The sequence below is a fragment of the Phoca vitulina genome, unplaced genomic scaffold (assembly GCF_004348235.1).
Source record: "Phoca vitulina isolate PV1807 unplaced genomic scaffold, GSC_HSeal_1.0 scaffold37, whole genome shotgun sequence".
Lineage (NCBI taxonomy): Eukaryota > Metazoa > Chordata > Mammalia > Carnivora > Phocidae > Phoca > Phoca vitulina.
The window spans coordinates 5,317,025-5,330,244 of NW_022589740.1; the positions used below are offsets into that span (position 1 = coordinate 5,317,025).

A 13,220-nucleotide genomic window follows, 5' to 3' on the forward strand; every position below is an offset into this window, starting at 1 on the left:
GAGTTACTGTCTTTTAAAGAAATCTTTAGAATTCCTTATCATCAGTGAAATGAAGTTGTGAATTTATTAGTGGGTCCCCTGGATGACCCTTTGACTTTGAGGATATACTCTTTTTCAAATTAAGCATTGGTTTGCGTTTTACTTAACCGAACAGAGTTTGCTCAAAGGCTGAGGCTCTGATTAGACTTGTATTCCCTGCGGTGCCTATTTGTAGTATGCTGTACACAGTAAATGCTTACTAAATACTTGCTTATCTGCTTTGCCATGACGGGCATCAATAATTATTCCCTGGTCTCTGATTTTTTTTTCCCCCCGACATTAAAAAAGATATTTAAAAATAAAGTAAGGACTATTTATTATCATTAAAGTATTAAGATTATTTATAACAATAGATCTTTTGTTTTATTATTCCACTGAGCATTAGCCTCTATTGTCCTTCTTGGTAAAATGTTATTTACCTGGAACTAAAAGCCTTGGGTTTTATCTTAGCCAAAGAATGTGTGTTTAGCCGAGAATGTAATTAGGGGAAATACTTAAGGGATTGTCAATGCAGTGTTCTTTTAGCTCTTAAGCAATCCATATCCTGCTAAAATGTTTGTCTTTTTTTTCTTTCTTTCTTTTTTTTTTTTTTCCTCCTTCTGGCTGCCGTTCCAGGTCCCTTATTTCTCGCGAGTCTTTGGCGTCCACGACTTTGAGTCTCACAGAGAGTCAGTCAGCCTTGAGCGTGAAACAAGAGTGGTCTCATGGCTACAGGGCTCTCCCGTCACTCTCCTCCAGCCACAGCTCCCAGAACGGCACTGATCTAGGGGACCTCCTTAGCCTTCCTCCCGGGACAGCCGTGTCCAGCAATAGCGTCTCTAACTCACTGCCGTCCTACCTTTTCAGCATGGAAAACAGCCACTCTCCTTACCCCAGTCCCCGGCACTCATCGGCCAGGTCCCACTCAGCCCGCGCCAAGAAGAGAGCGCTGTCCTTGTCCCCGCTGTCTGATGGCATTGGGATAGACTTCAATACCATCATCCGCACCTCGCCCACCTCACTGGTCGCCTACATCAACGGGTCAAGGGCTTCCCCGGCCACCATGTCCCCGCAGCCCGAGGTCTACGGGCATTTCCTGGGGGTGCGTGGCAGCTGCATTCCCCAGCCGTGCTCAGTGCCGGGCAGCCAGAAGGGCGTGCGGGTGGCCAGCAGTGGCCTGGTGCTCCCGGCCTACGGCGAGGGCGGCGTGCTGGAGTGTGAGCGCATGCAGCAGCTGGAGCACGGAGGCCTCCAGCCAGGGCTGGTCCACAACATGGTGGTGCAGCATGGCCTGCCCAGCCACGACGGCCAGCCGGGCGGCCTGCTGAAGACGGAGCGCCTCGATGATTTCCCGGGCGGTGCCCTGGACCTGCCCCCTGCGCCCCCTCTGCCCCCTCTGCCGCCACCCCCCCAGGGCCCCCCGCCCCCCTACCACTCCCACCCCCATCTGCACCACCAGGAGCTAGTGGCCCGTGCCCAGCCGCTGGCCCTTCCCCAGGAGGCCCTGGAGGAGGACGGGGAGATGGAGGACGTTGGGGGCAAACACTGCTGTCGCTGGATCGACTGCAGCGCCCTGTATGACCAGCAGGAGGAACTTGTGCGGCACATCGAGAAGGTTCACATAGACCAGCGCAAAGGGGAAGACTTCACTTGCTTCTGGGCCGGCTGTCCTCGGAGGTACAAGCCGTTCAACGCGCGGTATAAACTGCTCATCCACATGCGAGTCCACTCCGGGGAGAAGCCCAACAAGTGCACGGTGAGTGTCCTGCTGAGGTTCTCAGGCTTTCGTCAGAGGTGCGTGGCGTCTTCCACACTTGGCCACAGATCAGGGACATTTTCTTCTTTTATGAGATTCGGACCCATGGGGGTCTAGGTATCCATGAAATTTGACTTCTCTTTAGCCTGAGGACAGGAAAGATTTCTTTAATTATTGGCAGCAGGGGTCCCGCTCCGCTTCTAGATTCTCTTCTGCAAATGTACGTGATCCACACCATCAGGGGAGGTTGATCTGCCACACTGTCCAGAATCTTGGGAAATCCATGCCTGCCAGGTACCAACTTGAAGTTGCTGAAATGCGCAGGGCAGGGAAACACACGCTGTAACTCCCAGCAAGAGCTAGCTTTTTTCCAAAGCAAATATTCAGGGATTTTTCCTTCCCTCCAATAACTGGGCGAGTATTGGGGTTGGAGGAGGGGCTGTTCTGATATTTGGAAAGGAACGCACACTTAGCAACTTGCCCAGTAAAAATGTTGCTGCATACACCCACACGCCTGTGCACCGCACACTCGGGGGCTGTGAGCCTAGTTAATGATTTATAGCCAGCAGAAAAACACCCAGGGGATACCACGGGAGCAGGATCTCACAGGATCTCATGGAATCTTGAGAGAAAATTTTGTGGAAAAGTATAAGGAGAATGAACCAAGAGGGGACTGTGCCTTGGGTGTTGAAGGAAGTGGCCCTGGTGCCTCTTTCTCCCCTGCCTCCCCTTTTCACAACATCGATCCTGGAACTTGTCTATGATTCTTGGCAAAATTTGCTATTTTTGAATAATAGGACTCTTAAATGATTTTGCAATCATTTCACACCTAACAGAAACCCTCAGGGTTTACAAGCAGGACATCACCCTTGGGACCACAGGGCAGCTTTGCACAATCTCCTATAGCTCGCTTAACTCTGGGAAGAAGAAGAGCATGTGTTTTATATTACTTTAGATGGACAGGAATATTTCTTTCAGAGTTAAAATCTGAGAATTGTAGGTACTCCCTGGATATTGAATATGCCACAGATCACTGAATGTGTGGAACATATAAATCATTTTGAAAAGGGACTTATTCAGACGGTGGTCCCCCGGCCAGAGTCCTTTCTTACTCTGTATGTCTTGATGATAAAGAATCTGGGCTGTGTTTATGTTTGATTGTAGATTGGCCAAGTTGTCTGATTTATGTAAAAGCAGACCAAATAGGTTGGTAGCTGTAATGCCGGTATTGGAAACACTTTTTCACTATCCAGTAGGTATTTCTGAAAGAGTTTTCAGAATTTCTGGTGGAATGAAATTGCATTTCTTGCCATTACCTTGTGCCCCATGTTGTGATTTTTCGTAAGGAAAACCAGAAGCTGATACATTGTGAGGATGCCATGTTATATGACTGAAGAGAATAATTACATTTCAGGTGGCAAAACCTTCCTCTTGTCAGTAGGGTTCTGCATTAAAAATGCCAGAAAGAGACAAGCAATTGAAGGCAATTCCATTTAGTCTGTTTGGAACACACTGGCCTATTGCAGGCAGGAAAGACGTTCAGTCTCTGAGGGAAAACAGTCCAACCTCTTAGTTCTGACTAATCCTGGCTGAAAATAGTTTGCTGGATTTGGCTTTACTGAAATAAACATAAAGGCCTGAATTATCCAAAACATATTTTTTGCATTGCAAAATTAATTTTTGTGCAATAGGATTTCCCCATTTTCCCACTCTTCCCAGACTTTGCAATGGCATATAACTTTGTAAAGTTGACTTTTGCTAAAGTGCAGGATGACTATTAAAAATAGAACTATTTCAGTGAAAGAATAAGCTGAGAGGTGAATATTTGCAGGCCTCTGCTTGGCTTTTCATTGTATTATTCCGGATGGGTATGGGAGGTGGTTTCTTTCTTTCCTAGTTTGCCTCCTTCCCACTTCTCGATGGAACCTGTAAAATTCAGATTGCTGGATATAACAGCATATCAAATCTAGACCCACAAAGCATTAAATGGTACATGTTATAGTGCAAATATATTTATAAAAAACAGGGTTTCTTAGGAGCTGACTAATGCTGCAGTTCTAGTCTTGGGACTGTATGTTTTTTGCAGGAAGATACCCATTTTCATATAAAACCTACATGGTGGGAGCATTATGTCTTCTAAAACTGTTCTGTTGCCACATGGCATCTGCTTGATTTGTAGGGTTAGAGCTAAGTGGCGGCACATAATTTTGCTGTGGAAGTTTAGCATTCCTCCCAAGCTGTAGTCCATGGAGAGAAGGCATTGTACTTGACGTGGGTGCACATCTGAAAAGACACATTTTCTGCTTTTTGCAAAACCAATCTTTACACTCTTGGAATCCAAACACAAAGAATTGTTAGAACTGAAATATTTCATCTCCCGCTGCTTTGAAATCTGATGGTAGTTGATTCAAAGCTCAAGATCTTTGCCAAGTAAAATGACCGCATTCATCTTTTGGAGGCATGAAGTGATCTTTGGGTTTCTGTGGCTGTGTCGCACGCTGCAGAGGCTCGGGGCAGTTTAAATTATAGGACCCAGTCCGCTCTTGTTTCACGTATGTTTCAATGCTATTAATTTTCTGTGAGCCGTCGTTAGAGTTAGCCACCATTTTCACTCACTTAGCTTATTGACCCAAGAAACATGTGATGACCCAATTGTGTTTGGTGACCATGGCTACAGCAGCACACTGTGCTTCTGGAAGTCCTGGTGGAAGAAGGACGTGTGACAGGGCCGCTCAGCGACAGCCTACTTGCAGTAAAAGACGAGCGCCGGTGTGCTCCCGCAGCGCCCCGTCCCGCCTCCTGCAGGGAGAGCGCCTTCTCACAATGTGCGCCTCTGCCTCCTCAGCCTCACCCAGCCTCACCCAGCCTCACCCGCTGCGATTCGGATCTCTCCGGATTCTAGGTGTCAGAACTGGGGGAGGACTGCTAGCTCATTATTTGGTTAACTTACTGGAAGAAGAGAATGGTTTCTTTTCTCTTTCCCACCCAAACAACTCCACCCTTCTGTACATCTCATTCTTATTCTTCTGCGGAGAGCCAAACCAGCTGCTCTCTTTCCAGGCCTGGCCCTGATGACAGAGATATTCCCAGCCAGTGGCAAGGGCCTGGAGAAGTAAAGGCCTCGGCAGGCAGATAGATGGACCGCAGTTAAATCAGAAACTGGGGTACGGCAGTATTCCGTTAAAAATACCCGAGTCCACTCACTGCTGTCTACTAACTAAACCAATTTCGAGACGCCGAATCATTCTGTTTAGACCTTCCTGAGCTTAGACCCAACCCCAACACTGATGAATCTCAGAATTAACCAAAACTTTTGGGTGTAACTATGCTGAATTCTGTAACATTTTTCTGAGATGATAAGGGCTCAAATACCCAAGTCAGTACAAGTCATGGAGCCTCGGATTTTGTTTCTCAGACTCCTGTTCCACCGTCCTAAAAGGACAGCATAAAGTATAACCCCAAATTATTGCTGTACACTAACCATCCTTAGCAGTATCCATAGTAATGGTTCCAATAGAGCGCACACAGAGAATGTTTTTACCATAGGTCTCTTTTGCCATCAAGTTGAAGAGTGTGTAACGCCCGGGTAGCATTCCCAGAAGGTGTGTTCTGAATGAGATCAGGCCCACTGTGTCTGCCAGTACTTCTCATGAGAAAGCCTATCTGATGGGAGCAGAGGGAGCAGAGGGAGAGGCTTCCGTTGCCAGCATCAGAAACACGCACAATAGAAAGCAGTTTTGTTGGGAGGCTAGGGAGTGTTAATAAGGGAATTAGGGGGAATGCGGGTCGCCACTTATATTTTGCTTATTTTTCCTGGATGAATTTTATCCAATAGCAAATAGGAATTTTGCAAGACTTTTACCCACCCACAGATTTTCACGAAAATGTCACTGACCAAAGACAGCTTTGAATTTTGTATGAATTGACTCATTTCTCCACAGGCATTTTGCCTGGCAAAATCCAGAGTATTTGCTTTGGCTAGAAGATTGGGCAGTCTGCTTTTTAAGTAACATTGGATTATGGAATACAAGAAAATAAATACAGAGCTGGGGCCATGTCCCCATTCCTCTTTTATGGCCTGATTTATGGGTTCATGGGCCAGCGTTAGCCATGTAAGACATTTCTTGAGGAAAAGTAAATTCATTGTAAACTGTGGAAGAAGTTTTTTTTAAATCACATCCTTTATTTTGTTATTTTGATAAGACTTGGCATTGATGGGGTAACCACAATTATATGGCCAGAAGAGAACTTAGGAAAATATTATCGAAGTATAACTGTTGGTTACCACTTCACAACCTTCAAATTGGCAACAATTAATAAATTCTCATAATGTCAAGTATTGGTGAGGATATAGAGAATGAGGAATGGTTTAACATTGCTGGTGAGAGTAAATTGGTGTAACCACTTTGGAAAAAAATTTGGGAACATCTAGTAAAGATGAAAATGAGCGTATCCAACAAAATCATGTCTACGTGTCTACGCTAGGGAAACTCTTGTATATAGTAGCAGGGCCACGTGCAAAAAGATGTTTATTGTACCTCTGTTTCTAAAAAAAAAAGTAAATAATCTAACTGTCCATAGATGAGGTAAATTGATAAACTGTGGTTTATTCTTAATGAAATAATATAAAGGAGTTTAAAATTAATGAACTAGGTATAAATCTGTATATCTCTAGATGGATAGATGGATGGATAGATATATAGATATCAATGTGGCTACATCTCAAAAAACAATGTTGAATGAAAAAATTAAATGCAAGAAGGATATATACAGTGTAATACAGTTTATATGCATTTAGACACACACACACTAAGCAGTACTATGTAGTTGTGGCAGATACATAATTACTGTGGGCAGGATAATCAATAACCTTTGAATAGTAGATTCTCCTAGAGAGGAAAGAAGTAAGAAGAAATGGGATGGGTATTTTGCCTTTTTTCCAGGCGTGAGAGCATTGAAATAAATATGGCAAAATATTAATTTCTTTTTAGCTGGTGGTAGTAATGGAGATGTCAGAGGTAACTTAAAATGTCTTCTGTGCAGTGCTGCCTGTTTGACATATTTTATTTATAACTGTAAGTATAGATTCTTCTCTAAAAATAAAAGAAAATCAATGAGTATAACACTCTACCTCCCTCTAATACATATCTTTTTTTTTTTTTTTTTTTTTTTGAGAGAGAGAGAGAACAAACCCGAGAGAAATTAAGTGATTTTTCTTAAACTAGTAAGTTGTTGGGCTGTTGCCTACTCCGCGCATACAAGGCCGCGGTTCTCAACCTTGGCTGACATTGGGATTGCCTGAAAAGCTTTATAAAGGACACATACCTGCGTCCCACCCCGAGTCTGTGACGTAACTGGTCTGGGGGGCGGCTTCCTGGCGCTTCTAGTGTGAAGCCGAGGGTGAGAACCAGCGCTTTCTAAAAGCTTCCGTGTTCTGACATTGAACTCTAAGTAAGTGAAAGGCTGCTCTGTCATTGCAGTTAAGGTGTGGGGAGGCAGGGTTTTGTGGTGAGTACATCTTCATTATCTCCAATGTCCTGACAATGATTAGGGTAATTTCGTGTTCCCTTGGAATAAAATTCAGAGACAAGAAATAAGAAGATAATAGAGGGACTGTGGTAGTGGCAGAAGGCTTTCAACTGAGTGTCCATTTCATATTCTGAGTACTCTTTCTCTACAATTAACAGTCGGTTAAAGGTTGGGATGAGGCTGTGCTGAGCAGTGTATTTCATCGCCACCTCCTCACCTCCCTGAGTTAAAAGTGGAACTGACAAATCTGTCACGTTGTTCCCATTTTTAAAGGTAACCGAGAGTGTTCTGTCTTCCGAATACAATGCAGCCTTTCTGCTTTTAATATAAAATGATCTTCAAAACATTTTTGCTACCAGGGATATTTCTGAAGAGTTGGTAAATTACCAAAATATTGAATTTTCCCTTTTATCAAATCTGCCTGATGTGATTAAATAAATAAAATTAACATTAATATCCTCTTTGTCTCTTGAGGCTGAAACACCACCAGCGAAACATCTGGTAAAGATCAGAGAGAGTGTAGCTTCCAAGTCCGATCCCATGAGGCATCAGTCTGTCAAATAGTTAATGCAAGCTCAATGATTTAAAAAAAAAAAATACAACTAAATCGCAAGATTTTTTTCCCCAATGATTTTACATAAGAAAGAGATAACTGGCATATTTATCTGTGTATATACATGTTCAACATGCTGTAGACATATATATGTCACCATAAATTACAAACCCTTTAGTCCAGGTAAATGCAAAACTGCAGAAATTCTCATCAGATGGGGCATCGACCACAGTCTATAAGGCATCTGTCAAATCGAATTTCACATCCCAAAACAGAGTTTTGAAGCCTTCCATTTGGTAGTGGTTTAATTTTATTTCCCTTTAGAAGGCATTTAATCCATTTTACCTGGAGAGCTGGCCTTTCATGAACTTTGTCCTGAAAATAAATTCGTAGCAGATTTGGGCAAATGTTTCAAAGCAAATCGTGGTTTCTGTTTCTTTGCCCTGCGATTCCAGGATTAATGAAAAACAATAGATAATGAGAGGAATCCTAAGAGGTTAAGTATTTGGAGGCTTCATCCTCATTCAGCAAAATCATTAACTACATGACGGTTAATGTTCCTTTTAGTTTGTATTTGTTTTGTGGTTTTTCTCTAATTTCATGCCCCGAAATAATGTTTTTAAAATTAGAAAGAATCATGTAAATCTTTGCATGAACAAGCTGATTAGGGGAATGTGTTTCAAACCTTCTGAGGTTTGTTCACATATAGATTTTAGAGTGTGTTTTTCTTGTTTATTCAGACCGCACCAGTGTAAGATTAGTTTGGCAATTTATTAGAGACGTATTTTGTGACCTTTGGAATATTTCTTGATTGCCTTTGGTCGTGTTGACATCTTTGAGTCCAGACAGAATCTGAGTGTGTGGAGTGAAAGACCAAACACATTTATTTTTCCAAAAAAAGGTACTCTGATTCTCTTTGATCTTTCAGAAGTGTTTTCTTCAAGCTCTGGGGAGAATGATGTGGAAAAGAGATGTTTATTTTTCTTCCCATGCAGATTTATTAGTTTTTACCATAATTACTGAGTTGGAGCTTCTAGACTATCAGTAAGACAATGGATGTTACAACCCTGGGCAGTGGATGTGTGGCTGGCAAGTACAGGGCCTGGGTGGGGAGGCTGGGTTTCCCACATGCTCAAACTGGGGGCAGCCTCATCCAGGGGGGAGATGGGCTGGTTAAATAGGTGTCATCACTCATAGAGGACGTTGGTGTGGATAGGAATTTGGTGAGAAAATGGAATGAGACCTGTGTGTTCTTACTTTACCGCACAGTATTTCATTTTATTTTCTTGGGCCATAGATACTGGACTTGAGTAGGGAGAATGACTAATCCTCTTGAGGGAGAATTTTGAAGAATTAAAAAAAAATACAGTTAATTTGCAACGTTGTTGAGAAATTGGAAAATAAGATGACTGGCTCTGGGCAGGCAGGAGCAATGGGGCATGAGTCATTATACCATACTCCAAACTTGGGGTGATGGTATAATTAATTTATTATTTAAGTAGGGACACTTTTGAGACTTTTGAAAAGGGTTCCATGTCGCTGGGCTATCAGTGTTTACCAGGCTGGTCCTGGAAAGGCCAAGGTATATAGTTTGTCTGTGTATGCACTGATGTATCCACCCAATCGAAACATGTTCATTCATTTATTTGGTCACTTAGTACAAGCCATGTGCCATGCCCTGTCCTGGAAGCTGGGGGTTACAGAAATAAATGAGACATTTCCTTGAGGAGCTTACAGTCTTCTAGAGGTGATGTGTAAATAATTAGGAACAAGGGCTTTGTAAGAGGTCTATGCAAATTGTTTTCACGTGAAAACGGGAAGAAGCTTCCAACTATGTGTAGAGTCTGGGCAGGCTTCTTGAAGGAGGTGATTGCATCTTGAAAGAAGACAGCAATTCTTGCAGAGAAAGGGAAGGAGGCCATTCAAGGGAAGGACCACAATATGGGCTGACACAGTGGTGTGAAAAGAGCCCGGGGAAAGAAACTATTCCCAAGTAGTTAGATGGTCCAACACTAGGCGGGAGAGGGAAGGGAGGCTGGGAATCTACCTTGGGCCAATGCAAAGGACCTTTACTATCAAATAGGGATAATGTTTTGAAAGTTAGAAAGAATCCCACACTTAGCTGATACAAATGCAAATCCAGTTAATACAAAAACAGAACCTTGGGAGGCCCCATCACTGAGGTAGCCAGCCCTGTGCTCTCATGCTTGTGAAATGAAACTGTGGTTTCCCCCAAACCATCTCATCGTCTCTTCAGGTTGATAGTTTAATACTTCATCAGAATGTATCTCTCGGCCTCTACCACATGAAACACAAAGTTTTCTGAGGCCAAGTGATCAGCCAGGGAAACATAAGTGGAGACAAGCATGAAAGCATTTTCTGCAGTGAACTTTAAAAGAAAAAAAAATTCTAAATCTGGGAGAGCCTAGAGACCAAAGCTATTGGATCAGTTATGTTGAATGATTAAGATTTGGACAGAGGCTGCATACATTATCCGGTGTGTGAGTAGCCTTCCATTAGTTAAATATTTCCTTTTTATAATCTGTAAAGAGAGTGGAGTACTGTTAAACAGAACTCTGGATGGGTGTTCATTATGCTGAGCCTGTCAGCCCTTTCAAGACGTTCCCCCCACTGCTAGGATTTACTTTGGAATTGTTTTCTGCTCAGACTGAATTAATGCAGAACAGAGCTAAATGTTTGAGATGGTTAGAGGAGTACAAATTAAATCAGTTGTCACCAAAATGGCGTCCATTCCTGGTGGTGGTGGCTGGAACGCTGTAGGGCCAAGGGCCTCTCCAGGGTGGGGAAGGCAGTGGAAGGAGAGACTCATCTTTTGTTAGTTGAGCTTCCTGCTCTAGCAGCACTCACCTCCCCTGGGATTGAGCCTCCACTCCCATTTTCTTGTGTGACCGGAGAGCACAGCCTAGAGCCAACCACAGTGGGTTCAGGTGTGCATAGGGTTCCAGAAGGGGCATCTGATTGGTCTTGCTCTCAAAACTTATAAGGCAGGGTCTCAGGCTTCTCTCTTCAGAATAATTTCTTTACTGTGTTATTTGAAAGCACTTTAATTTTTAAGTTGGGGCATGGATATTGGGCCTGATAATCCCCATCTTTTGAGGAGGAATGCGGCTACTTCTAAACTCTCTCTCTTCTACTATTCTTTTCTCCCATTCCCAGTCCCGTTTCTAGAGTGAAAAGATCAAATGGTGCTTTGTTAACCAAGAGAATAGACTTGGGAGTGAGGGATCAGTTTCAATGAAGGAAAAATGGGGGTCCCCACCTTAAACAAACATGGAAATTTGTCTTGCATTGCGTTTGTGGCGACTCTACTGTTTTCTCTTCTTCCCTCAGAATTTCCATGTTGCCTCAAGGCCCCTCGCTTTGCTCCTTATTTTTCTCTCCACCTTTTCAAGTCTTGCTTTGGGGAAAGAACTTCAGGAAAGATAAAATTCATACATACAAATGGTGAATGGCTGAGAAAAGACTCGGTGCGCTGGCCCTCCCAGGGGTAGCTACATTTTTACTAGGAAGGACGCAGTAAACCTCTCCCTTAAAGGAAAACTTCAGAAAATGGGAGGGGGAAGAATATAACTATGTTACCAACTCCGAGCTACTAGATTATTTTAATCCACACTGTAGCCCTCAGAGCAATGTGATTTATGGAGTTTGAGGTTCACACTCTGTTCTTTCTACTACATACTCAGAGCATTATTCCCCTTTGAGTCTTGCCCGCGGTGCTCAGCCCAACAGCTCAGTGATTAGATGAACAGGTAGTAGACCTCAAATATGTATGCGTACATACTTTCTATTATCTGTGTGTGTGTGTGTATACGTATATGTGGGTATATAGATCTATATCTGTGTATCCATATACTTGGAGTTAAGTGATGGATACATGAAGATTCATTATTCTGTTGTTACTTTTTTTTTTTAAAGATTTTATTTATTTATTTATTTGAGAGAAAGAGAGAGAGACAGAGAAACAGCATGAGAGGGGAGAGGGTCAGAGGGAGAAGCAGACTCCCCGCTGAGCAGGGAGCCCGATGTGGGACTCGATCCCAGGACCCCGGGATCATGACCTGAGCCGAAGGCAGTTGCTTAACCAACTGAGCCACCCAGGTGCCCCTGTTGTTACTTCTTATGTGATGATTTGAAATTCCTCAAAATAAAAAGCTAAAAATAAAAAAAAATTTTTTTTTGAGTTAACTTATAGGAAACAGAAGGGTGGTTTGTTCCCTCTGACATCTCAGAGAATGGTGCCAGTCATTTTTTGCCCCATGGATAACCTGTGTTCTACTGACCTGAAAAGAAATCAATTTTTTTGTCATTGCTCTTGCAGGGCTCTGAAATCACTCTGCTAGAGAATGAGATGAGAGATAACTCAGGCAATAGCATGATACTTGAAAAGGCAAATGCTAACAAGGAAGCATGATTATAATATATTAAGATAACCTGACTTATGTGACAGTCTCAAATCTCAGTGGCTTGGTGTATGATAAAGGTTTCTTTCTTACTCATGTTCTGATATAGCTTGTGATCGTCCATTGACTCAGGATCCTTCAATCTAATGGCTCTGCAGTCAGAGTCCAGGGCGAGAGATAGGATGTTGAGGATTGTGCAGGAAGTTTTAGGAGCCGGGTCTGAAAGTGACACATTTTACTCTTGCCCGCATCCCGTTGGCCAGCACTCAGGCACATGACCACAGCGAGCTGCGAGGGAGCCTGGGAAGTGTGGTTTTTCCGTGCGACGCAGGAGGAAGTTAAACACAGAATATGTATCTGCTGCAGGGGACCAGAAGGGCCCTTCCTACTCACCGCTGACTTATCCTGGTTCCCTGTATCCCCTTGAAAAGAAGACGCATTTCAGTTTTGACCTTTGAGCTTTCCATGAAGGGACGGCCCTGTGTCATCAAAGTGGTTTTGTTAAAGACCATTTCTTTTTTCTTATCAGCGCTGGCTCCTGTAACTTGCTTTTCAACTTAGCAAATCTTTCTCAGCCCAACCATTTTTTTATTTACTCTCCAAGGATTCCATCGCTGTATAGTCACCACTCTGGGAAAGCTCTGGTTATCTCAAGTGAATTACTCAGTTTTTCCCACCTTGTCCAAATTATATGTTCTTGGTGCATAATTCCCTACCGCTCGTCATCTTTCTAAGTCATGAGGATGTGTGATGTCTTCGTGTCCCACAGGCACTCACCTTTGAGGGAGATCTGCTCGTTATCAAGGGCAAGGTCATAAATGAAGCACTGAGAGGTCCACCACTGTGAACAGAAATTTGGTGTGAAGGGCTATTTTACTAAGACCCTGAAACACAACATCCCCCATCTGTTCATAAAGCAGCTTATTTGATACACACGGTGTGG

At 43.2% G+C, this 13,220-nt stretch overlaps 1 protein-coding gene across 2 annotated transcripts in view; it reads left to right on the forward strand.

Moving 5' to 3' along the window:
• GLIS3 (GLIS family zinc finger 3) overlaps nt 1-13,220 on the forward strand; it is a 438,140-nt gene that overhangs the window by 149,954 nt on the left and 274,966 nt on the right. For both annotated transcript variants that reach the window (XM_032427604.1, XM_032427603.1), the window contains one exon: nt 655-1,774. In XM_032427604.1, coding sequence (XP_032283495.1) covers nt 655-1,774 — 1,120 coding nt within the window. The remainder of the gene's footprint in view (nt 1-654; nt 1,775-13,220) is intronic.